Source organism: Oncorhynchus tshawytscha, linkage group LG27 (genome assembly GCF_018296145.1).
Source record: "Oncorhynchus tshawytscha isolate Ot180627B linkage group LG27, Otsh_v2.0, whole genome shotgun sequence".
Classification (NCBI taxonomy): domain Eukaryota; kingdom Metazoa; phylum Chordata; class Actinopteri; order Salmoniformes; family Salmonidae; genus Oncorhynchus; species Oncorhynchus tshawytscha.
This window is the reverse complement of record NC_056455.1, coordinates 11,534,694-11,561,866: the sequence shown is the minus strand read 5'-3', so window position 1 is coordinate 11,561,866 and position 27,173 is coordinate 11,534,694. Positions and strand designations below refer to the sequence as shown.

Genomic DNA, 27,173 nt, shown 5'->3' with positions numbered 1-27,173 from the left:
GACCATGTGTGTACACAAGGCAAACACTTCCTCCTGTACCATAATGGTCCAGAACTCTAAGCAGAGGGAGAAGTAAACCTTCAGGGCCTACATATAACGACACTATAACGTTTTCATTTTGAAGAAGTGGGCAGGAGCAATTTTACAGCAGCACATTTCCAATACAGCTTTGACTGCAGGATTCATAGACCGCAGAACTTGAACGGTTCATACAGTACTTAACTCGCAGTCGCATCACAGATGTTGACATGTTCATGTTGACCATCTTTCCCCAGGCCACATCTCTTCTGCACTGCAACACGTGCTCCTCCATAATTTATATGCGCTCCTCGCTCTCGTAGTTCAGTTGTTATGGTAACCAACCGTTTGCTAGTTGTTGTTAGCAGCTATTTAACTTGAGCTAACTTAGTGGAGCTGACTGCTACTGCTTTCACATAAGAGTGGTATATCTTGATGATTATAGAAACATTAGTTTATGTCAATATGGACACAGATCCTTCAAAGCGTTGGAATGCTCTTTTTGACAGCTTCAAACCCCATATTCCGTCCATTGATTCGGATTCTTCATCGGTGAGTTTGATTACCGTACTTAGCTAACGTTAGCTAGCTAGCCCTATGAAAAACCCTTAATTTGTATGAGTTTTGCTACTTACTTGCTGTTCCACAAGAGTTTGAATTGTGTTTGCCAATTGTTGCCAAATGTATCAAACGTTAGCTGAAATTTGTCTAATCTTACTCTCCAGTCTGAAAATGAAGAAGACATTTCCATCTTTCGGCGACCAGTAGCCCTTCTTCCTAAACACACAGAGTGCCTAGAGTGTCTGTCATTGGAGGACTCTGAAATAGAGGTAACGTGAAATAGCTAGCTAGCCGAGCAAGTTTACGCCAATTGGTGACGAGTCCTTGACAAGGTTACTGTGTGTATCCCAAACAGGAGCTTCTAATATCTATGGCACAGCCACAACTGTGTTTGACAGAGGAGACCATTTGCCCTCATAGAGAGCCTACAACTGAACCCCATGGAGTTTATCAAGCTACTGATTTAGCCCAGCAGGGCACACACCAGGAGCCCAGTCCCATAGGTAATAAGGTAAATGAGATATGCAGCCATGACTCTATTAGAAATGCAGCTTGGGCAGGAGACCATCCACGCAGCAACGTTCCTGTGGAGATGAAAGGGGACACCTCAGCGCACCACGGCCATGGCACACTAAACAGACAAAAAACAACTGAGTCCACATCGCCACACACTTCACACAACACAGCTTGTGAAGAAAACACATTGGAGTCACTCAATGCTTTGAGAAAGACACCGAGAAATGAACCAAATGGCTCTATGAAAAAGCCACTACAAAATAGTCAAACTGTTTTGTCTTTTGAGGTGAGTTTAAGTTTCCTGTTATCAATTGAGAAGGTACTACATAATAACTAATGTATTTGTTGACCATTAGATAGATACTGATGAAGTGTTATGTCCTACAAATCAGTACCTTTGTGTTTTTACCAGCCACTGGAGCACTGGGATCTGGACCAGATTCTTCTGACTCTTCAAACAGATAGACTCTTTTTAGGAGGCAGTGTGTCTGACGAACCTATGGAAATACAACCAGGTAGACAATAGGGTAACTCTAAGGTATCACTGACACAGTTGAAGTTGGAAGTTTACATACACTTAGGTAGGAGTCATTAAAACTCATTTGTCAACCACTCCACAAATTTCTTGTTAACAAACTATAGTTTTGGCAAGTCGGTTAGGACATCTACTTTGTGCATGACACAAGTAATTTTTACAACAATTGTTTACAGACAGATTATTTTACTTATAATTCATTGTATCACAATTCCAGTGGGTCAGAAGTTAAAATACACTAAGTTGACTGTGCATTTAAACAGCTTGGAAAATTCCAGAAAATGATGTCATGGCTTTAGAAGCTTCTGATAGGCTAATTGACATCATTTGAGTCAATTGGAGGTGTACCTGTGGATGTATTTCAAGGCCAACCTTGAAACTCAGTACCTCTTTGCTTGAGATCATGGGAAAATCAAAAGAAATCAGCCATAACCTCAGAAAAGAAATTGCAGACCTCCACAAGTCTGGTTCATCCTTTGGAGCAATTTCCAAATGCAAAGGTACCATGTTCATCTGTACCAACAATAGTACACAAGTATAAACACCATGGGACCACGCAGCCGTCATACCGCTCAGGAAGGAGACGCGTTCTGTCTCCTAGAGATGAACATACTTTGGTGCGAAAAGTGCAAATCAATCCCAGGACAACAGCAAAGGACCTTGTGAAGATGCTGGAGGAAACAGGTATAAAAGTATCTATATCCACAGTAAAACGAGTCCTATATCGACATAACCTGAAAGGCTGCTCAGCAAAGAAGAAGCCACTGCTCCCAAACCGCCATAAAAAAAAGCCAGACTACGGTTTGCAACTGAACATGGGGACAAAGATCGTACTTTTTGGAGGAATGTCCGCTGGTCTGATGAAACAAAAATAGAACTGTTTGGCCATAATGACCATCGTTATGTTTGGAGGGAAAAGTGGAAGGCTTGCAAGCCGAAGAACACCATCCCAACCGTGAAGCACCATGTTGTGGGGGTGCTTTGCTACAGGAGGGCCTGTTGCACTTCACAAAATAGATGGCATCATGAGGATGGAAAATGATGTGGATATATTGAAGCAACATCTCAAGACATCAGTCAGGAAGTTAAAGCTTGCTCGCAAATGGGTCTTCCAAATGGACAATGACGCCAAGCATACTTACAAAGTTGTGGCAAAATGGCTTAAGGACAACAAAGTCAAGGTATTGGAGTAGCCATCACAAAGCCCTAACCTCACTCCTATAGAAAATGTGTGGGCAGACCTGAAAAAGTGTGTGTGAGCAAGGAGGCCTACAAACCTGACTCAGTTACACCAGCTCTGTCAGGAGGAAGGGGCCAAAATTCACCCAACTTATTGTGGGAAGCTTATGGAAGGCTACCCAAAACGTTTGATCCAAGTTAAACAATTTAAAGTGAATGCTACCAAGTACTAATTGAGTGTATGTTAAGTTCTGACCCACTGGGTATGTGATGAAAGAAATAAAAGCTGAAATAAATCACTCTCTACTATTATTCTGACATTTCACATTTTTAAATAAAGTGGTGATCCTAACTGATCTAAGACAGGGAACTTTTACTAGGATTAATTGTCAGGAATTGGGAAAAACTGAATTTAAATGTATTTGGCTAAGGTGTATGTAAACTTCCGACTTCAACTGTATAGCTACTGCTGAACAACTAGTAGATCTAGAGTAACCAGTGTGCACCTAGCATGTCATTCACATTCAATGCTATTATCATAATGATGTAATCAATTCATTCTCAATTTGGTCACAGATGGAGACAATGTAAGGTCACAGGATACTATATTGGAGAGGCTGTCTGCTTTCTGTAGGACACCGTCATGTGGAGATGCTGAAGAGAAAAGAGAAACTGCGGCAGATAAAACTTCTGGTGTGCCTCAGAAAGCACCTGTCCAACATCCTACCAATTACAGGTAAAATATATGATCAAGTTGTGTGGGTTTCACATGATTATGAATAATGTAATTAATTAACATGAACATTTTGTTTACTGCAGACAAAATGGTGGATGGAGAAAGTCTTTCAAAAGGATGGCATTTGAGTTGCAGCCAAGCCGCCAGGAAGCGCCCACCGTTTATATTGATTTACGTAACCCTGAGCCTCCCACAAACACAACCAGACCATGTAACAGCACTTCATCACAATCCATGAAGCTGACCAACCCCAACCTACATGACGAAAACCAATCTGATAAGAAAACAGACAATAATATATGGTCTGGTTTACTGAATGGAAAAGAGTAAATATTGCCTTGAATAACTGACCCATTGTAAAGGTCTAAACATTATTACATAGGTTTGTAAATATACAGTACTATAATGGCTCTGTATCTGTGAATTATGAATTCAGTTTTACTCCTTCCTGAGTCAATTATTATTATTTTTTCTCCCAGGGAAGTAACTGGAAAGAGCCTGTTACTCAGAATGTTACGCGAGGCGAACAGAAACAGGAGAGAGCCGGACAGGAAAGATCCAGTTCCAGCAGATTCTACATGCAGAACCCCCAGAAGAGTGTCCTTGAAGGACAAGCTGCCTGAGGCTAAAAATGAGATAACATCTCTGCTTCCAGAGGTGGACAACCAAACCACAATGAAGCGTGACCAAAACAGGCCGCCAGTTGAGAGAACACCTGCTTTTCAGCAGAGTGCTACTACCGGGCAGCCGAAGAAACAAAGGTAGATACGATATTCATTTTAGGAGACTTTGTCTCATATACTGTATCTTGAATCTTAGTCACAGTGGCTCACACAGGAGGTTGGTGGCACCTTCATTTGGGAGGACGGGCTCGTGCTAAAGGCTGGAGTGGAATAGTATCAAATAAGGTACATCAAACACATGGTTTGATGCCATTCAAATCGCTCCGTTCCAGCCATTATTATGAGCCGTCCTCCCCTCAGCAGCCTCCACTGGTGGCTGAACACCTGTTTTGTGACCTGTCAGTGACCGAGAGCAGAGAGAGCAACAGAAACAGAGAGCACAGCGCCAGCAACAGCTCCAGAAACAGCTGGAAAGCTTTAGACCAACAAGGTCTGCTGGAGACAGGGAGCCTGCCGCTGAGAAGACTGATGTTCTTTATGACACTGTAAGTTCATCTGGAACAGAGAATCAGTGCTCACAATTCAATAGCTCTCCACTCAGTCTTCTTTGTCATTGTCATTCCCTCAGTGCCATTTGATAAATTGACCGTTACCCCTACATATATAATCTTTTTCGTTCTTTTTTTCCCAGGAGGCCTCTCACCTACAATCAGTTAATACTCTGCCTGCTGATATGGAGGATAAGGAGTGCTTGCTGCTGACTGTATGCCTCTCCAGTCCCGGCCTGGTAGCCAGCAGCAGTCATCATTGGAAAGCACCAACAGTGGAGTCAGCCACAACCAAATCCCATATATACAATGCTCTGGTTGCTTGGTTTCTGTCTTTGGTGAATATTTATTTGACTAGTCCTTGACAACGTCATTCAACTGAGATCATCTGATTATTTTTACTCTGTTTGAGATGGAGTCCATGTCTTACTGAGGCCTCTAACTTGTGTGTTGTAGGTTGGAGCACCAGACCCTCAAGGGGATGATGACAGGGCTGCTGTACCTTTCTGGGTGGCCGGCCTACAGCAGCTGTGGACAGAGGATGGACTGGCTCTACACATCTGTGCTGTGTCCCACGGAGAGAGCCTACAACTTGTCCGAAAACCCCGGGTGAGAGGAATGAACATAGAGATCCTTTTAAATTACTTATTATTATTAATAGTAGTATTCTAATACCCAATTCTATGTGAATGCACCCAAACATTTCCTCTGATCCTACACCACCTTTTCTGCAGTTAAGTGATTTTCCTTTTTCTTCTTTATAGAAACGGGGTGTGGATAAGGGTCATAGTGTGTTCCAGCAGCGTGTCTGCAGGTTCCTCTCTCAGACCTCCCTCAGAGCCATCTCCCATTGGCTGCCGCAGCTCAGGAGCCTATTAGACCAAGAGGCCTATCCCCCAACCGTCCACATACCTGCCTCCTGCCTGGACAGTTTTATCTCTGTCAACTCAGACAAAATGGTAGGTAGTAGGTAGTAGGTACAGGTGAATGCTTAGAATCTGAGATTGACTTGATGATGTGGATGTGTTCCCTGTAATGTGCTGTATAATTTGCCCTGTGTCTCAGGCTGTGAAGAGGACCTTCGGTCTGAACCCAGGCTTCTACTGGCAGACTGTGGAGACTCAGGAGCTCAGCTGTCAGAGGCCTGAGACCATGTGCACTCAGCAGCTACACACAGAGGTAAGAACATCTCGTCTCAGCTGTTCCAAAACTCCTTGGTATCGTCTAACCTCAGGGTTAATACCCCATGGTCATGGGATGAGGAAATCAACCATACAGTTTTTTTCTTCTTCTCCTCACAGATAGCTGTTGCTCTGGGATACACGTCTTTGTTCCTGCATCCCCTGGTGGTTCACCACACCCTCCAGCTTCTCCACAGCTCAGGCCTGGATGTGTGTGGCCTCCGCCTCCTTTACCCTCCTCCTGGCCTTCTGACCAACAGCGCCGGTAAAATGTCTATTAACTAATAAACTTCTATTCTATTCTTATCTAGTTTTATTTTACCTTTATTTAACTAGGCAAGTCAGTTAAGAACAAATTCTTATTTTCACTAGGAACAGTGGGTTAACTGCCTGTTCAGGGGCAGAACGAAAGATTTGTACCTTGTCAGCTCGGGGGTTTGAACTTGCAACCTTCTGGTTACTAGTCCAACGCTCTAACCACTAGGCTACGCTGCTGCCCCTAGTCTGCAGATCTTCAGTGGCCTAGACTGGAATGATTCAGTAAGTTATAGTAAGTATGTCTCTGATTCAGGCAGGGTATCCTACGGGCAGGGAGATGATGGGGCCGATGAGCCCGTCCTTGCCCTGGCTGTCCGAGGGCCTCACGCCTGCACTGTGTGGCAGGATGTAACAGGCCCTTCAGACCCCCTGCTGGCTAGGAAGACAGACCCGGCATCCATCAACGCCCTGCACTACAGCAGCAAGAACTTGCCCCTCTTCTACTCCCCTCGCCTGGCCAGCAGTGTGCACAGGGAACTGGTCACGTGGTTCGCAGGGAGAGTTCCAGGGAATAATTCCCAGAACCCTGACCAGGCTCCAACTGACAGGTGTGTTTGTAGTCCAGAGCCATCCTGATGTCTCACAACCATCACTCAAACATTACAAGTAGAAAAACAAACATAGTACTACTACTAATAACAATTTATTGAACTTTTATAGTGCTATACCTTACATAAAGAATCTCAAAGCGTTGTGAAGCAAAAACAACAACAAAAACAAGCAATTTAAAAAACAACAACATCATTAATCATCATCATGAGTAGATGGAAGGTCAAGAGGCTGAAGGTTTACTCAGTAAACATTGATTTATACATTTGTTTTCATCTTCTTGGGCAATATATATATATATAACATACACAACACAAACAGTAGTCAAAGTATTTCACAAAAAAACGTGATTTTCTTCCAACACTCTCAGCTCTGCCCCTAGTGATGGAGAGGGAAGCAGCCCCTTGTATTTCTCCAGGTTCTCTACCACCCTGTGTGCTACTGTTAAAGGTAACTCAGAAACAAGTACACACTTGAGGTCAACAATGTTAGAGTTATGGCTTAATGCTTTACTCTAGTCTCGATCCCAAGTACAGTAGTTGGAAGTTTCAAAATGTCTTACTGTGGATCTGACTCTTCCCTTCCCACCTCATAGTGGACGTGTTCTTGATAGTGTCTCCAGCGGTGGCGCCGTGCTGCTACAGCCGGGTTCTGTCTGTGTGTGAGGGCAGAGGGTTCAGTCTGAGGGGGGTCCAGAGGCTGCAGCTCCCCACCAAACGAACCCAGGCACTGGGACTCACCAGTCAGCAGGTAATGACCCCACCTCCACCACACTGTCTCCAGATCAGTCACACCACACTGAAATGACAGCAAAGTTCCTGAGAGAAGCTGGTAAGATCAATGTTGACTATGCCCTTAAAAACTTGTCTTTCTCTTTGACAAGGTGTCAGTGTTCTACAGTCCGCCCACTGTTACTGTGGATGAGAAGAAGGTTGAGCTGTCTTCCCACTGCCTGGTCTTACTTCTGAGGAGAGAGAGTGGCCTGCGTCACTGTGCCAGCCTGCCTGCAGGTATAGCACCTAACCCTGTAATACCTAATATCTCTCCTTCTATCACCTCAAAAGTACACTGAGTGCACAAAACATTAGGAACACCTTCCTAGTATTGAGTTGCACGCCCTTTTGCCCTCAGAACAGCCTTAATTCGTTGGCGCATGGACTACAAGGTATTGAAAGTGTTCCACAGGGATGCTGGCCAATGTTTACGCCAATGCTTCCCACAGTTTTGTCAAGTTGGCTGGACGTCCTTTGGGTGGTGGACCATTGATATACACGGGAAACTGTTGAGCTTGAAAAACGCAGCAGCATTGCAGTTCTTGACACACTCAAGCCTGGCACCTACTACCGTCCCCTGTTCAAAGGAACTTAAATCTTTTGCCTTGCCCATTCACCCTCTGAATAGTACACATACACCTTCATCTACACTGATTGAAGTAGATTCAACAGGTGACATCAATAAGAGATCATAGCTTTCACCTAGATTCACCTGGTCACAGTCATGGAAAGAGCAGGTGTTCCTAATGTTTTGTACAGTCAGTGTATAAAGAACATGTATCCCATTTGATGCTGATAGGTACTGTAGAGGCATTTGAGCTCGTGACATCAATGTTCAGTTTATTGACACTGATTCCTCTTTTTGTCAGCCCTTATGAAAGAGTTGGAGACACAGAGGTTGTTGGGATGTATCCACATCAGACTGTCAGATGAAGGAAAGCTGGACCCGAGCAGCTGCTTTCACATGTTGCCCTACAGAGAGAGCCTGCTCCATAGCTTTGGTAAGGAAAGAGTTAACACAGTCTGTCAATGATGACCCCCTCCCTGGCTTCCTGGTCTAATTGAGTTTATGTTCATGCTTGGTTCTCAGGTGGGCGAATGTGGGCCGTACCCAACCCCTGCAATGTGGTGCTGTCCAATCACAGGTGTCCATCCAACCCAGAGCTGGAGCAGGTGGTGGTGCTTACGCTGGCTGGAAGGGACATCAGTCAGGGCCTGAGCCTGCTACACAGGCTCTGGACAGGGGACACAACAGGTACTTTACCATTAACCATTCCCACAACACAGCCCATGTAATGAAATATATTTAAAATGCATAATATTATTCATAATACCAATATTGTACTTGCAATTCAGCTGTAGCACTGAACTCTTTACCTACCTAACCTTGACCTACGTTTCTCTCCTTTCTACCCTGTTTCTCCGTCAGGCGATGTCGTGGAGGATGGATTCGAGCTGCTGGCCCTGAAGTGGCTGCCCACATTGTCCCGGCAGCAGGCGCGGGAGGTGAGCCCCTATGAGGTAGGAGACCGGCTGTGGCAGAGCAGCCTGGTGGGCCTGGCCTCCTCCCCTGCCCTGGTGTGTGCTCTGAGGAGGGTAGATGCCTTCGCCACCCTACGGCGGCTCCTGCCACAGGACTACCCCGGGAACCTGAACATACTGTTGTCTCCCACTCCTGAACTGGCCTTCAGACAAGCGTCCCTCTTCTTCTCCCTGGGAGACATGATCCCTGGTAAAAAAAAAACTAGTCAGTGCAAGCTAGGTACTATTTCACTGTACCCTATATCTGGGGCAAACATGTCAAGGATAGCTATGTGGATTTTCTCTCATCTTCAGATCACAGTGTGCGCCCATTACTGAAGTTCCTACCCCCACCTCGCATTAATGTAGCTGGTATGTGTCACCGGGTCATCAGCACATTCAAACGACTCTCTCACCCGCCTCCCTTCTGACTTGTTTAATGTTTCTTACAGGTTCCCAGTGTGAGTCATTGTTTAACTGCATGGTGCAGGGTGAGTTTGGAAACAGGTTTATTTGGATGAACTTTGACCTTTAAATAGCATGATGTAATGTAGGATATTTTATTAAACATTGGTTACTTGCAAAGTCGATTACTTCAACAATGGTTACAAATATGTACAAAAGTTGAAAATGTGTAAGCACCCTGTTTGCCACTCTTGTCTGTTTCCATCAGGCCCCCAGCCGCTGGTCACACTGTGTCTGTTCAAGCCTGGAGTGTGGAGCCATGCTCTGGGGAAAATCCTCAGCAAAGTCCAGCGGAGTGGCTTCACTGTGGTGGGCCTGCATGTGCTGGTTCTGGACAATAGCACAGCTGTGTCACTGGCGTCTGCTGCAGAGCATCAGGCAACTCACATATTCCTACCTACCTAAACCAGGCCAGTGGACAGATTGTTACATTGTTTTAAATGCATTGGCTCAGCTCAGTTTTCCTCTTGTGTTTTCCTCTAGGACCCCTCTGCTGTAGAAGCCCATGTCCAGTACTTGAGCTCTGGGCCTTCCCTGGCTCTGTGCCTGCAGAGAGAGAATGCTGTGAAGAGGCTACTGGACGTGCTGGGACCTGAGGACCCTGCCCAGGCCCGCGCTCAGGACCAATTCCTCTGGAGGGCCGATTACAGTTCGGACCAGCTACACAGCGGCATCTATGGTCAGTCAGTGGCCTTCGCCCACGCACCATACTGGGCCACCTTCCAGGCCCTGCCAGACAACATAGATCAATCAGTTACAGAGTGGCTGAGACTGGCTTTGGAACAAGGCTTTAATGTTTCAGATGTAATGTTAGTAGCTCATGATGAATGATATAATACTATGTTGTAGGATCGAGGAGCTATCAGAGAGCTGTTCAGGATGTAAAGAGGCTGTTCCCTCAGGGCCTATGCTGCACAGAGACCAACACCATGAGACAGGAGCAGGTACATCACACAGTGCTACAATAGACATGATGTACTATTCCAAGATGTATAGCCGTCTCATATGCCCTGTGTTTAAATAAAGAACACATTTTGTGTCTGTCACTCACTGTTCTGTATCACAGATACCCAGTGTACACTCAGACCATTTGGCTTGTCTGGCTCGTGAACAGAGCCACACTCTTGCTGCTGCGAACAAGCCATCTTTATCACACCTTATGGCATCTGGACTGAATGGAGGTGAGGTCTAGTTTTGAATGTTTTAGCCTAGCTGTGTCTTTGTTGTTGAATCGCTTATTTACTACTTTTATGTGGATACAAAACAGGTCCCTTAATCATTGACTTTTTATTGGGACGTTGCCTATGATTGGTCTGGGGCAATTGTTGTGTTTAGTTGATGCGGTATCAACAGCAGTTGAACTTTGTAAACGTGGCTGTTTGTGTGTGGGTGGCAGCAGGGCTCTTGGTCCGCAGTGCTCTCTGCCAAACCACCTGCCTGCTGCTGCCCACCAGTGTACTGGGCCCAGCCCCCATCCACCTGGACCTGCTTGAGCAGCTGCTGAGGACAGGCTGCCACCTGGTGGCCGGGAGGATGACTGTCCTGGACGAGACCCAGAGATGTCACATAGCTGAGACACTGATGCTACCCTCTGAGAGGGATGGGAAGGTGAGGAGTGGGTATCTGCCATGTAGGAGTTGCGCAATAGCAGCATGCAGTGGTCACTCACTGTAACACTCTGCTTGTGGCATTCACTATCTCCTCTCTAGATTTGTGCTCTACCCGAGGGCCCTTGTCTTATCGTTGTTCTCCAGAAGGATAATGCTGTGACCTGCTTTGACTCCATGCTTGAAAGGTAAGGAAATGGGCTACTCAAAAACATGTACCAGTTAAGTGTTTTGCATTTTCTTCTTTGCATCATAATGGAATGCATAGATTAATATGCTATGGTTTCTTTTTTACTATAGTATTTACAGAGAGAGGTCTAACCTTGCCAAAGTGGGGAAAATGCTGATATATCCCAGCACTGAAAAAAAAGTAAGCTTGTTCTAACTGCGGAAACATTGTGTTGTAGTACCAAATAATGGCAAAATGGACCCTTATGTTTAGTTAACAGGATCAACTGACCTCGATAAAACAGATTGTGAATGAATGTCTGAAGAAATCACCATTGATAACAAGCATGTCTGAGAACATCTCTTGTCTGTTTTGGCTCTAGGCATTGCAGCTTCTGTGTTATCTATTTGATGTCCTGTCTCCTGATAGTCATCATGCCATTGTACCACAGCAATCTGAGTGAACCTTAATGCTATAGAGCATTACCAAGAGGGCCAACCTATTTTCTGGAATTCTGTACCAATACTGTATAAAGAAAATATTTATTTAATTGGTTGTGGTAAAAAACCTTATGTAACCCCCTCCTAAAAAGTAAAAACGATGGTATTTTCATGTTAAAATAAATGCTGGTTCATGTTTCAGTTATTGCAAGACTATACTTGTCAAGGGGAATTAATCGTTGGGAGTTTAGTGATCTAGAAGTACATACTTTCATTACTACCTTGTTTTAAATCCATGAAACAAATACTCAACACATTTAAGATCAAAAATGGTTTTAATTCCCAAGATACAAATTGTGAATTCTGTAAACCATTGCATAATGTTGCAGTACAATTGAACAAGTTAATGATACTCTACAAGCAAAAGATTCAATAGCTCCTACTTAATTGAGTAAAATGCCAAATCCAGCCTTTCTTTGATGCCATAAAGAGGATCAACTTTAACACAGGGGAACTCCCATTGATAATTTCTATGGGGTAGTTGAATACTAATTCAATATACAATGTCCTATTTGTCCATACTTTATTGTAACAAAATAAGGGACATGTTTCTCATTCGTAATACAAATGTCTACTTCCATCGACATCAGCGCAAATACATCTACGAACTACAGTTCACAATTTAAGAACCTTTTATCCTACAGTCCACCAAAACCCTGAGAAAATAAAATGTATTCCCCCCTCCCCTTAATCACTACACTGATAAATACAGAGACCGGAAATCGGCATGTGTTTAAGTCTTACATTTATTTCATTGTATAGCAATTCACAAAACTAGATGCTACATCATAGCTAATGGATGAACTGCTCTCCATATTATTCCAGTGACCTATTAAATATCTAATTTAGAACGGTACATTCAATATTTCAGGGTTTCTATGTTAAATGAACATTTTGAAATTAACTATTGGGAACAATTAAATGTTTTACAAAAGTTCTATGCTGCAATATGCATTTTGTCTCTCCATACTAAATTGGAACAGCGTCATACATTTATGTATGTGCAAGATTGCATAAAATCTTCAGGTTCCATGATCACAATATTTAATAAAACAAAGAAACAAACACTTTACAAGAATGCAAAATAGATTATGCTAATCCACTGCAGAGCATTGTTACATCTCAATAACATTTAATTTACAAAACAGAGTCGTACTTGGTGCTTTTCTTTAACAGTAATTGTCTGTTTTTTCTTGTGCCAATAAAGTTGAGTCCAGTATTTATTGGTGGTAGGTATAGTGGCTTGTTATGAAGAGTGATATGGCAAATACAGACTGAGACGAAGAAGCAGTATTCATCATTCTAAGGTTGCCCTAAGCCTCCCTTACGAAACATGCAGTCTGGTTCAAAACGGCCCTTCTCTGATCACTTACGAATGCTAGCTCTTCACATAGAATTCTTAACTTTTCCGAGCGACAAAGCTAATTTTACCACTCAAATCATTAAGTGATAATATCGAAAAAGCTAATCATCTGAGTGGAATCCACCACAGATTTTAATTGGGGAGATTATGGTACATGCAATTATCTAAAGGCACTAGAATTTGGATTATTTTTCCGTTTTACTGTAAGTCACCCCTCATTAAGAGCAATACTCTTCAAATTCCAGTTAAAATGTGACATTTTAACATAAGGCACCGATTTATTTAAAAAAAACTAAATTGGTCCATTGTAAAAAGAACATTAGTTTAATATGGCCATAACATTGAATGATTTAGAGCCATATTTATAAAATATGATCTTAAGTTTTATTCAGTGTAAAAGGGAGATGTATACTTAGTATGCCACATTGAAGAGGGGTGAAGGACCAAGAACAAATGAGTGATAAGAGTTGCTCCTTAAACTTACTCACGTCTGTATCTGCCATTGATGCTGGTTTAAATAAATCAAGTTCTGTCATTTCACCCGTCAATGACTCACTCATATCTAACCAATAAACAAATGATACACTATCGCCATCTTTCCAATGACTGCAGTAAATTGTGAATTAAAATGTGAAGAAAACACCAGTCAAATGAAAAAAAGCACATTACAGTCAAAGTGTACTCTACTCCTGACAGCATACAAGTAATTCACAACCATCAATATTTAAAACTGATTCAGAGATTTTAGCTGTAAAGTGAACAACATACTTCAAAATAGTACTCATCACAGGAGGTTGGTGGCACCTTAATTGGGGAGGACGGGCTCGTGGTATTGGCTGGAACGGAATGGTATCAAATACCATTCGCACCGTTCCAGACATTATTATGAGCCGTCCTCCCCTCAGCAGCCTCCACTGGTACTCGTCTATATGGCCACTTAAGAATATTAACACGTCACTAACTTGTAGACAACTAGAATTGTGTATGCTGCTAACCAGTCATTTGTTTTACAAAAAAAGGATGTCATTAGTTTCTGTAAATGCACACCAATCTACATAAGGTGTTAGGTTTGGTTTGTTTCAAATCAGGTTAACGATTTGCTTAGATTACTGAAATTAAGTTATAAAAAAGGAAACAATAGCAATAAAGATCTTTGGTAAAACTACAAATGGGCTTCAAGTCCATTGCTATTGTCAGCAAAAGCAGTTGGCATAGTTCTTTCTGTCATTGAACCATTGAAGAAAATGTTATAATTGTACATTTCAATACATATTTTTAAATGTAACTACAAAGAACTACAACACCACTTTGGTTCATTTGAGTCAAGTCCACATTAACTTAGTTTTCATCACAGGAAAAATAAAAACCTGTGGTATATTAAAAGTTGGGGTGAGCATTTACTGTAGCTTTATTAGGATTCTTCAACAACCAATTTAAGAATTGAGACATTCTACAGCAGTACATTGATTGGCCTGTAACAATGTTTTCGAAGATTCAAAAGTCCCCGAACGTGTGACTGACTAAAAAAATAATTAAAAAACAAAACAATTTAATCAAACGAGTCTTTGTTTAAGTGGTACTTTACTTGAACTATAACATTATAGAAGTTAAACCTGGTATACCAAATGTTAGACTCTATGACAGGTCTCTGAATGTTAGGTAACAATTGTTGATACCATTTTGATATATATTAAGTAAAACATGTTACTGCTTAACGTGTGACAATTTAGGCTTCTGATGTCTGAAATCTGAACTGTGTATGTACAATAACACTCAAGAATGTAAATGCATTACAACTACATGTATACATCTTTCTCTCAGCAGCGGCAAAGCTTGCAAAAGTGAAGTGATCGACTCTACAGTATGCTAGACTCACAATACAAATATATCTGGCAGTGATCTAGATTTGTAGCTGGTTAACGTATGACGCGTATAAGACATGCAATAAAATTGTTTCGCCTGCCATTTTAACATGATAACATGAGGGAACACTATCTTTTTTATTTTAGGATAAACACAAGTTTTGTTTTTCTGAGTTTCTGAATTACTATCCATGTAAATGTAAACAATTTTATTTCTCAATTTTTATAACTAAGTTACAAATCATGTACCTGGGAATATGGTTTTCTACAGAACACACTAATTGCTGTAAATATTAAAAGGACCAAGATATAGAGCGAAGAAAAATACATATTTTGAACACAGTAGAAGGTCATTTCAATTAGATTAACCTAGCTAAGCACATTACACTGTCGTATTTGAAAACACAACTTACAGGTTCAACACCATTGATGCATCTTACAAACACCAGTCTAAAATGTATAGCAGAGCCTGTTTTTAATCTTGTTTACAAACAAGACCAGAGTTGTTTCCTTGCTTGCATACTCCCAACCACTAAATCAAAGATTTAAATTAAAGCCACACCAAAAAAAGCACCATTGCCTGTTTAGACAAGGAAAATATATTGTTTGTAAGCGTGAAGTCAGGACACAGGCACTGACAAGATGTGTATCTTCATACAACTATAATCTGAGGAAATAATTTGACATAGGATTGGGCAATACACTATGGCATATACATATGATGCAGAAATGTGTGCAGAAGCTTTGACTACCTGTCTGCTTTTACAACAATCCTCTAAGCATCGATGCTCATGGTTATCATCTAAGGCAAGGCACTTGAGACTAGAATAGAGGCCAAGTATCAGATATGTTCTAGACATGTTTGAGAGCTAGTAGGAATCCGATCAAATTCACCATGTCAGACTTATGTACATCAAGACATGCTCCTAACAACTACATAATGAACAATTCAGTAAATCATTAAAAAGACATTTGATTTCCTAACTGCTTTAACATAAATGTGCCTTAGACATTACTGCTGCTGGTTATGCCTAAAATGCATTCAAACATGTGTACTTTTGATGGAAATGTGTAAATTAAAGAATGAAAAGTAGAAACTATAGTTTAGCACTTTTCTATGAAAACTAACAAGATATATAGAACTATACCATGATTTAACAATAGGAAACATTCTAGTATGTTTCACAGTACACACAAAAGCAGGATACATTAGCATATTAAGACAAATAATATGTCAATCTAAGAAACAAAAACAGCTCAAAGCTAATTTCTAAAATACCCTTTAACAAATTCCCAGGTCAACAAAGTGCTTTAAGAGAAATCAATCTTCACAAAGATGGTTGCAATACTAATAATAATGTTTGACTGATGTGTTTCAGTGAAAGTCAAATTAGGCCTACTTGAACTATGGATGCCCAAACTTTTTGGAAAATGTAAGTGATCCATTACAATACAAAATAACATACTACATTTAACACCATTTATGTAGTTCAAATTAAACTATTAATTGAATTACTATATGAATACTGAAACACAATTCTATTTAGAAAATGTAAGCATACTATATGTATTAGTAGTTCTTCAAAGGGCAAATTCCTTAAGTAGTACCTTGAATAATTGTACATCACCACTTCAATATTTTTGTCTTACAGTATGGACATTCTGATTTACTAGGTGCACAGTTCTTACAAAGTACATAATGTTGGCAAGGCTGCAGGACTATGCAACGATCATGCGTTTGGCAAACTATACATTTCTTTGACTGAAGCTGATATATTACCTGTGTTGGGAAGAGAAGAGGTTGTATCAGAAACTACTCGCAACAAAATAACAATACAATGATTCCAAGCAAGATCTTAAAAGAAATATGCTTCACTAGGCTAAATAGTCTGCCATAATGTATATCCTGATCACTATAAATAAGAATGTGTTTAGTATCTGGCCTTTCTTACCCCGTCTATAAGGTCTAGGTCAGTGCGCAGCTGGCTCTGGATGGAGTGGAGCTTTGGTAGAGGGAGCTGGTCCAGGTCTCCATAGCTTCTAAGCAGGGGTGTGCCAGGGGAGCGACAGAGCACGTCAAAGTCCCCCTGGAGCTCCTTCAGCTTGCGCTCCGTGTCCTCTCGCTTCTGCTCTGCCAGCTGCCGCTCCACCTCGGCCAACTTTGCTTGTTCTTTTGCATCATGGGAATCTTTCTGCCAGGCCTCACATGCCTGGAACAGACAGACATGTCAAATATATAAATTGGTTTAACATGGGTCAGGATGTATTGCTTACTGAGGCAGTGCCTTTAGTTCATGTCATAGTTCTTGCATGGGACTTGTGTCTGACCTGCTTGACCTGGTGCCAGGCGTCTTCCCATTGCTTGATCTTCCTATTTGCCTCGTCCAGCTCCCTGAAGAGCCGGTTCAGGTCAGCGCTGCTGCTCACAGTGGTGGAGCCCAGGCTGCTAAACACTGGTGATGGGCTGGGAGAGAAGTTGCCACTCACAAAGTCCCATATGCTGCTAGCTCCCCCATTCAAACCTACATGGTGGGATCAGGACAATTGTTTCATGTCAAAGCACAACAAAAAAAACAATAGAGATGTATTTATGAATGGTTGATGATGCCTCAAAGGTAAAAGAATAATGCTTACTCTTGCATGTTTGTCAAGATTGCTAGTAAATATTCTATTGTTAACTTACCCAGAGAGTTCTGAGAGGAGGTAGGTGTTCCCAGAAGGCCATGCTCAGGTTTGGTTAGCAGGCCCTGAGGCTGAGTCTGCTGTGGAGCCATTCCTGACAAGAGGCACTGGGAGAGGGAGCTCAGAGGGGATGCAGAGAGCGAGGAGTTGGAATTCAATGAAGAAGACCGTGCAAGGGAGCCAGGAATGTTGACCGGAGCGGATCCTCCCAGCATCCTTTGACCTAGAGGGAAACAGGAAGTGTAAATCAATTTCGCAATTTAAAAATGTAGAACACACTGTTAAGTTAATTGTGTTCAATGTTTCAAACCAGGTTTGCTTACTTAAACCAAGACTGTTGTTTTCTTGCTCCTCAAACTCTTTATCAAGAGAGGCAACATTGATGTCACAAAAATTCAGGTCAAGAGCAGAACCTGAAAGAAAAGGCAAGTCTTTTTATTTTTCTAGAACAAAAAGTATTCCTTGTATGAAGAGGCACATTCAACCCTCAAACAAGTTTGTACAATACAAGTACACTTACCTATAACTGACTCCACAGTATTGCTCCCAGGATAGAATGGGGTTGCTTTTGCATTCATTGTTGATAAGGTGGTGGGTGAGGAACTATCTGATCCAATACTGGAGGCCAGGCTAGATTCTATACTGGAGGTTATGCTGGATGCCAGAGGGTTCGTCCCAGAGAATACACTATTGTGTATCTGTAAAAGAGGCATACATAGTAAGGCATTGTTTCATTAATAGTGTCAATTTGAGCAATACTTAGCTTTACTACATTGGTGCTTGGTTAAGAAGTAAGACAAGCCACAGATACCGTGCCTGGTCATATGCTTTAGATGGGAGATCATGAATAGGCTGTTTTTATTAAGTCGATTGGACGGGTCCCAATGACTTTGAAATTATAACAGCAAAACCCTTTTGCCTCTACATGAATACCTTTAAATATGAATTGTTCTACATATCACTAGCAGATATTTTTCAGCAGAGGCGGCAAAATTGCAGTTTTAAATCTAAGTTCCTGCAATTCTACACATTTTGCCATGGCTTATGCTATCAGGGACTCAAACATTAACATATCAATGGGGGTCCCATGACATTTTTGGAATTTTAGATTCTTCCTGACTGTAAAGTTTTTATTTTGGTGATTGGTAGTTCTCAAAGATGAACTTGTTTAAAAAATATATATATAGCTCCATTATCTTTTCTACATACTTTATATCTGGTTTTAGTCATTTAAGTTTACACTTAAAATGATTCCTTATAAAATCATGTTTTTTGGACCGGTGGTAAATTAATATTAGGGGGAAACTAGCTTCTAGGAATACAAAGGCAGTGGCAAACGCTTTAGTTATTCACCTGCTTGTCTTGGTCCATCATCTTTTGATCACTATGTCCCTTATAGTTCTTTATCTGAAAACAGACAGCACATTCACATGACCCAACACTTAAACCCAGCAATTGGCTGGGTCTTCGAAAGCCAACATGTTTCTTAAAAGTGAAGAAAATTCAGTTAATAAAATCAGTCATCTGCAGCCCTATCAAAAGAGAGAAATTGCCTAATGTTATCACCACAACCCATTAAGACAGTCTAAGACTAAATAAGCAGACATTTATTTTATAACTAATAGATAACATGAACACAAGTTCCATATCCAAACAAAATGTCTAATCTACGTTCATAAAATGTTAAGCACAACACCGAATTTGACCTGGAACGGGTAAACTATTTATTTTGCCTTGGTTGTTAATTTCAGTATTCACCAAGTCATCACAAATTTAAAGAAAATGACATAACATAAAAAAAAGTGACTGACAAATAATTTAATATGGAAATAAATCAAAATTCTGAATCAAAAGAATGGAAACTATGACCAATGTGTTTATAGCAGTGGGTCAGGCCCTACACTAAGCTGAGTACAGGGGTCTTCCCATAAGGACTGGGAAAGAGAGAGAGCAGTCTTATTGTAGTACCTGATCCTCGCGTTCAAAGCCCGGCGCTTTGGGATAGTTAGACGTCAGAGATGACACACTTGACGTGGTGGACTCTGAACATAAGCTACCATTAGTTAAGCATTTGGACCTGCCGATGGGTCCGATTGGGGACAATGAACTGTTGCTTCCTGAGCTTGGCGTTACAGTCGGACTATTAGAATACGAAACCTGAGGGAGAGAAGTACACATGGACTTAATAGGGTTTTAGAGCCAGCCAAACAAGCCCAGCTTTCCTAACGAGGCCAGATGATAACTGAAGATGTTTAGATGGAATATTGGATTCAGAGAGAGAGAAAATGACACTGAATTGTTAAGGTTTGGTTTCTGGTGAATCCTATATTAATTTGAATTACACTGTATGTTTCTTGGTGCACTAGTACTACCAGAAACAAAATGTTACAAACTAGTTAAATAGAAGGCAAGAACAGAAAATTACAAGAATATACAAAACAAAGGTGTGACATAAGGAAAGGTAACAGTTTAAATATCTATTCAGGGTCTAATCTATAGACAGCATGTTTTTCATACAAACTGAGATGCCTTTGTAAAAGACAGTGGAGAGAAGCATAGAGGGAGTAGTAATCAGATCACATACATTCCCCACTTGGCCATTGTTGATGCTGCTGATGGAGTGTGTACTGCTGCCCCACTCGCTGACCGGACACTCTGAATACTGCTGAGAGCCCAGCTTGGCCTGGGAGCCCGACTGCATCGCTGTTAGCAACGAGTTCATGGTCTCTTCCGTGGAGGGAATTCCTGAAAAAGTACACAATCACAGACAGGATGTTTTATCTTTGAAAGGTTGCCAACAAGCAAGACAGCGGTGACTTATTTTGAGGCGCTTCACTTACTTTCTACATGCGCAAACGCACAGAACGGCCCTCTAGGACAATAACCAGTTTGTCTCATGTCATTGCATTTGGTGGATTTGTAGATCTGAAGTGAGAAAGACAGGTTCTCTGCTCATAACTGTGTGGCATTTTCCCAAATTAAGGTTTGACAGATTCCCCATTGCAAGAGACGAAATGTGCTAAGCGTTTATAAAGTCTCCAATGTCCCACTTACCTCTGGGTGGAACTGCTGTTCAGTGCGTGAGTGACAGTATTGACAGCTGTCTCCGCTGTCACACTTCGATGGCTCTCCCCACTCATCCCCATGTTTCACATTGGGACACGGAGTTGACCTGACACATCATTTAAAAAGGGTTAACTACATATTACACAGTTGTCAAAAGGCATACTCTGTCGTTTGACAGTCCTAATCGCCTACCTGTATTTGAACTTGCGTGGATTTCGTCTTCTGTCTCTACTATTGTGGTAGTGAGGGCAGGCATAGCCCTGTCTGCATAGTCGTGGAGGCTTGGTGCACTGCTCTGTTTTGTAGTTCGCTAAAACAAAATTGGTGTCTGGAAGGAAAGCACACAATGAGTTTGTTGTATACACACAAAATTATTATTGTGGATAGTCAGATTAATATAATCATTTGACTTCAAACTTTTACATGCTTTTCAAGAACGAGTCCCCTAATAATCCTGTTTACATGGCCATCTGAAATCAGGCTACCTGACGTGACTTTGATGAATGCATAAAAAAATACATTATAATAATAATACACTAATGAAAATAAACCACAGCGACCATGTTATTTTTGCAAAAACATTTTGATTCTTAGACAAAGTTCATATGTGAAAACTATTTCTAATATGCATACTTCAGTTTTTCCAAACTCACTTCACTCGCACAATAGGAAGCTCATGCACACCTCTGAACTCTGATGCCCTAATAATGAGAAAGATTGTCCCGAAAACCAGATGTTTTAATCGGCGTATGCTTACAACCATTATGATCTTACACCAATTAAGATAAGCAGAGTAAGGTGTTAATATGACTAATGCCATATTCTGCCTTCTGCCATAATCAGTTTTATATTGATTTATTAATGTGTATATAAACATACTCATTGTAAGACATTCTGTTATTGACCTAATGCCAAAATATAACAACAAGTCAAGGAAATCCAATCAATAGAAAAATGATGTGGCACTGGGTGACACCGACACCAGAATCAATGTGTCTGCTGCTCACCCTGCCACCGGGGGTCCTCTGTAAGAGTCTTCTCTATCATGGCTTGGCTGGCCAGTACACCAGGCTGTAGATCAGGGATACCTTCTCCAGATCCCAACTGGCCATTCTGGAGGGCTTCCTGTGCCTGGATCTCTCTGTGCACATGAAGAAGATCAGTGAGAGAGCTACTACACAAAACAAAGAAAAAGAGGAAGAGACAAAATGTAGAATATTCAGGCAATGCCTTGCTCTTACAGACTTGTTCTGCTCAGTTGCTAGGCAACGCTGATACCGCATTTAATTGTTGTTTTTGTTGAATTATTTCAAGCTCCCATTCCTTAATGTGACGTCATTCATGGAACGTTCGACAGGGTATTGCTATTTTCTAGTGACAGGAATTTAAAATGTGAACACATGGTTCATAGTAAAGGGGCAAATGTATGTTATTGTTAAACTTAAGTCCATTGCTTGCATTACAGATATGGGCCTAGTTTTTGTATCCATCTCTGAGCTATGTGGGGTTATTACTTCAAATATACCACTTAATCTTTCATCCCATTAAAGAAATCACCATCATTTAACACTTTCATTGTTTGCACAGTATTGGTACTCAACAAAACCAACATCAACCCTGGCAATAAGTACACTATGAATGATGTCTATGAAGAGAAAAATTGTGCTTTCATCTGCTCTTAGCCCCGGCCAGTTCGAGAGGCATCAGGGAGAATAATTGACCTAAGAAAATAGACTAACACGCTTCATTCTCCCACTTCCACGTATGGGCATGTACTGGAGTGGATACAGACTCACTTCTGCAGAGACAGCTAGACCTAACATGTCGAATCAAAGTAACACTAACAATGGTAGAGATGGGGTTGACAGCCAGCTTCAAAAATATGGTCTACGGGTAAATTTTAGAATTTCATTAAAACTATGATTTACGAATGGAATCAGTTGGTACATTTTGTCAGTGCATGGTTAGACCTTGCAATATTTATCGTTGTGTACTCAGCTAACTGGCTTAACAAGCCTATTCACATGTTTGTTGATGGTATGACACCCTGAGAACAGAGTGGTTACTAAAGGCATGATAGATCACCTGATATCGTAGACCGGGGGGCGGAGATCATGTGGGCCATGGGCAAAGGCGCAGTGTAGGCCGTTCTTCACGCAGTGCCCGCGGGCATCAGTTTCATGGATACAGGTACCAGTCTTGTAATAGCGAAGATGGTACTTCCGCTCTGTGTCACCAGTGGTCCGGTGCAAGTAAGGACAGCTAGACAGGAAAGGAAACGATGATTAGACAAATGCAGGCTTCCTCATTAAAATGATCAGGATTTGACATGACAGAGATACAATCTGCATAAAAATCGGTCTATCCTATGTTTCTAGAATTCTATGCTGTGCTTATCCTAAGAAGTCAGTCCACAGATTTTAATTGAAAGGAAACAGACCGAGGCTAAAGGAATGAGTTACATCTGTCTTCCTCCCTGTATTAGTGGCAACCGTTCATCTTGATGCTTAATATGCACATTAGACCAACAAAAATGTAGCCAATGCCCACAGTGAGAGTCAGAGGAATGCAACGCCTTTTATAGATACAGAGCTCTCACAGGCTTTGATGTATGGTGAGGAATTTAACAGAAATAATAGCAACATCGCTATTAATGTGCTCAAATTCACATTGAAAATGCTAGATAACCAATCAATTTCTCAAATACAGCAAAAGCTTCTGACTCAGCAACAGTAACCATGGCAACGTATGTGATGTCACGAGAAGAGAGCAGCCACTGGTAGAATGAGGAATAGAGAGTGCAAAAGTGCTCGCTCTCAGGCAGAGTTCAAAAATGGTATAGAACTTTCAATATGACAGCTGGTTGAATTGAGGAACATTGTTTACTTACTGTAGTAAACTGGAACTCAACCTCAATGATTAACCAACCCCTCTATAAAAAAGTATTCAGTATGCTACATATTTGCCACAAATACTATTAACATTGCATCTAGTCGCTACCTCTACATATCACTAAACTGTGGATCTGACCAAAGCACTTTAACCAGACATGTGCCATTGAGGATTGTCATTGAACTAGTGAGTGAGACGTTTCAAGTTACTCAATTTCTTTATGGTGCTCTGACACAAATAAGCCCAAATTATAGGAGTGGCTTGAATATCATGTTTCAGAGCTGTTCTTCTTAGTGTTGAACAGCATCTTTCTCAAGATATAATCTAGAACATCTATCCTGTCTTATTAAATAGTCTAGGTTATTAGCTGTATAGCCTGCTTCCTTTCAGTGAACCTTTAATTCTGTTAATTTTGTAGGGAGACTTGTAAAAATCCCCAACCAACACATACAATATTAACATTTCCATATTTTTACTTTAACTGATAGCGCTGCCAGTAAGTATACTAACAAGTACGTCTGTTCCAGTAGGCCAAGTATGGGCATTTTGTAATATTACTCAGGACAGGTTAGTAGTCCTGGGAAATGCCTGGGACTTCACAATACTTAGGTGCCAATACGATATGTATTGCGATTGGCTCCCTACTGAAAAAGACAATAGCTTGTTTTCTATGAAGGAAAAATACTGGAGTTTTGGTGCAGGTATCCTCAACTAAAGCAGAAATAATATTATGATATTGTGAATACGACTTATCGTCAAATAATATCCTGATATGTAAGTTCCCCCTTCACTACAGGGTAGCATTCTGTTTTTTTTTTTACAATAACCCTGTGACTTTGTTACACCTGGGAACTGAATGGTGTAGCTTTTATTTTAGGTAGATGCAGATGAACTGCTAATGTATGAATTTATTCATCCTTCCTTTGGTGTCTATCCGCACCACCACAAGCCTTCTCATATGTAACCTCAAGTGACAACTGTATCCGCACAACGTGACTTGCTATATTATATTTTAGGCTACATCTATTACCATTTGTACATGCTATCATTATCATGGTTGTGTCTTGACAAATGTGTAGGCTCATTTAGGCCTATTCTTTGTTATTTTCATTTTCAGTAGATTGATATCACACCAGTAGTGAAAACTACAGTTCTAAGAATGAGCTGAAGTGGCATACCTCAATCATTCAAAATACATTCCTCTGATTTTGTTACAAAAGTGAAAATAGCTGATGCTTTGAGGGTTGGGCCTAAAAATGCTGCAGTAGCCATTAAAACAATAGAGCAAGAATACATAAAAGACTTACATACTCCATTTCTACCCCTCAGTACATCTCTATTAATTATCACAAAAGAGTAGTTATGCGGCAAGCTGAGCAGATAATTGAATTAGGAAATCCCTCTTCTACTTAGGTTTCAATTAACATGATGATACAGAACAAGTGGTAAAAACCAGACACGTCCATGTATAACTACTTGTGACAACATTAAGGATACAAAGACAATGCAGGAACTCGTTCAAAGCGACCTCATTTTCAACGGACCCAGGAACAATAAACATTGGTTGCTCGACCAATGGGTGAAGGCTATGTGCAAAGGCGGTTCAATCACGAGCAAGAAAACAGGGGGTGTGTTCATCGTTTCCTCGCAAACTGGAGGAAGAAGCTCAACCCCACTCTGCAGCTCAAAACAGACGTGTCCAGCGAGAATTACAAAAAACATCCATGAAATGACAATGAATGTGGTTAAATCATCCAGTTGGTTCCGCATTATTGAGAACGTCTGTCGTCCCACTCCGGGGCCATAGGAGGCCATGCGGATCGACATTAGCTCGAACAATAGACAAGTCAACAACACCATGTGCAAGCTAGGTCATCACCAAGCTCGTGGTGCGAGCTGAATTCTGTGCAATAACGATATTTCACTTCAGGAATTCGCATGAATCTGACTTCCTACTGAAACAATGCAGCATCCATAAAATATTAGCAACACCGTTATAAGTGTACTCACTAAATTGGCAACCTGCACACATTGAGTGAATTCTCAACCGGAATGAACAACAGCCACAAAACAATATTGATAAGCATGATACAGTATCAACAATCTAACCAGAACATAATAATTCACAGGGGAAAAATTAAGCTTCACACTTACTCTTCTCCATCTGGGCAAATGCCCGTAGTCTCGTCATATTTTGTGCAATAAACGTCAGGGCTATAGTTAAAAGTTCCATCTCTTCTTCTAATCGGTCGTCTTCGCCTCTGGTTGAGGAAATGCCAATGAAAACATGTAAAGGGTCTATGTTGTGTGCACTTGTGCTGCAGGAAGAGAGGGCACTGTTCGGTCCTAAACTCCTTCAAATATCTGCAAAATGGAAAGACAAAGGCAGTGTTAATGACAGACACCACCAGACATCGCATAAAAAAAGTATTGAGTCCAAAGCTCAGGGGAAATATCGCATTAACATTGATAGAAATGTTACAGCTTCGCTATTTGAAATGTAAACACTATATATGCTAAAGGTAAGGAGATACACGTTTACAACATCTACAATTAATATTTGATTGACACTAGCTAGCTATGTAGCTGAATTTTACAATCAATCGAACTGCTAGAACTACTTGGTAGTGATAGCTAGTAGCTATCTACTTTGACCATTCACATACAATCCACGCAAGATATTCGACGTTGCCTTCTATCAAACAACCAGAACGTACGTCAAAACATATGCGTAGACAGGCAGCAAATAAGGCCGAGGTGGAAAGAGGAAAAGGATACCACTGCTGGCTGGCAAACCATTCAACTTCGCTAACGTTACCCAGTCCACGCTAGCACGTTGACTGGCTAGCTAACGTTAACCACCAACCAAGTTCCTGCGAATTCCGCTTTTTAATGTTACGCCTATTTTTTATGTGGAACATTTTCATGGTCACACACTACAATTATACACATGTATTTGTTAAAATTCAGTTACTGTATCAATTTGAATATGTAGCTAGCAAGTTAGCGCCAGGCTAACTGCGTGCATTGGGAAGAATTTACAAAAGGAAAAGCACCATGTTTTACTGCACTACGAGTGAAGGAATATCAAGCAGTCCAACTATAAAACAATATTCTGTACATAAAAGCAGCACGGTATTTTAACGAAAACGTCTTTGTCCATTTAACGTTTGCTTTACTTACGTATAGTGGGTTGGTTTCTCGGTTTGAGGAGAAGCGTTCGCCGCCGTTTTCGAAACCGACGGCATTTTCAGTCAAAACAATGAAACGCGCCTGCGCGAACTGTCCCGTTTCGTTCCATTAGCGTACGAAGACAGATTTTTCTTTATTCTGTAAATGTGTCTACCACGATCCGTGCGTATATTCAACATAACTCACAAATAAAACTTTGATGTGTGCATATATTCAAATAAAACTATAGTCCGGAAATATGTAAATCATATATTTCACAAATTAAACCATAATCGTGAATATGTATAAATATTTCACAGATATTCACCATAAATCAA

The 27,173-nt window shown here is 41.1% G+C and overlaps 2 protein-coding genes across 7 annotated transcripts; one reads left to right on the top strand and one right to left on the bottom strand.

The window, feature by feature from the left end:
* The first annotated feature begins 68 nt into the window (after positions 1-68).
* On the top strand, positions 69-11,940 carry LOC112226061 (dynein axonemal assembly factor 8). Of its 2 annotated transcripts, none has more exons than XM_024390272.2 (30): positions 69-570; positions 744-848; positions 935-1,381; positions 1,508-1,610; positions 3,386-3,545; positions 3,629-3,871; positions 4,025-4,306; positions 4,572-4,713; positions 4,860-5,054; positions 5,173-5,325; positions 5,481-5,675; positions 5,782-5,895; positions 6,018-6,162; positions 6,469-6,763; positions 7,135-7,214; positions 7,360-7,514; positions 7,648-7,774; positions 8,407-8,538; positions 8,628-8,792; positions 8,967-9,269; positions 9,374-9,430; positions 9,511-9,549; positions 9,732-9,901; positions 10,007-10,202; positions 10,373-10,467; positions 10,590-10,704; positions 10,923-11,131; positions 11,233-11,318; positions 11,431-11,500; positions 11,682-11,940. In XM_024390272.2, the coding sequence occupies exons 1-30, from the start codon at positions 454-456 to the stop codon at positions 11,760-11,762; spliced, it is 4,776 nt and encodes a 1,591-aa protein (XP_024246040.1). In that variant the 5' UTR covers positions 69-453; the 3' UTR covers positions 11,763-11,940. The 2 variants fall into 2 exon arrangements, with proteins under 2 accessions (XP_024246040.1, XP_024246039.1); XM_024390271.2 differs by having other exon boundaries at positions 10,920-11,131.
* On the bottom strand, positions 10,115-26,950 carry unkl (unk like zinc finger). 5 transcript variants are annotated; one of them, XM_024390275.2, is made up of 16 exons: positions 26,848-26,950; positions 25,819-26,028; positions 22,858-23,034; positions 21,780-21,946; positions 20,965-21,100; positions 20,761-20,878; positions 20,547-20,631; positions 20,291-20,451; positions 19,675-19,863; positions 19,060-19,113; positions 18,227-18,404; positions 18,030-18,119; positions 17,708-17,929; positions 17,353-17,546; positions 16,977-17,234; positions 10,115-10,252 (listed from the first exon to the last, which is right to left on the bottom strand). In XM_024390275.2, the coding sequence occupies exons 1-16, from the start codon at positions 26,910-26,912 to the stop codon at positions 10,208-10,210; spliced, it is 2,349 nt and encodes a 782-aa protein (XP_024246043.1). In that variant the 5' UTR covers positions 26,913-26,950; the 3' UTR covers positions 10,115-10,207. The 5 variants fall into 5 exon arrangements, with proteins under 5 accessions (XP_024246043.1, XP_024246041.1, XP_042162996.1 ...); XM_024390273.2 differs by lacking the exon at positions 10,115-10,252 and adding an exon at positions 12,056-16,804; XM_042307062.1 differs by lacking the exon at positions 10,115-10,252 and adding an exon at positions 12,056-16,804 and having other exon boundaries at positions 21,780-21,943.
* Positions 26,951-27,173: the final 223 nt, after the last annotated feature.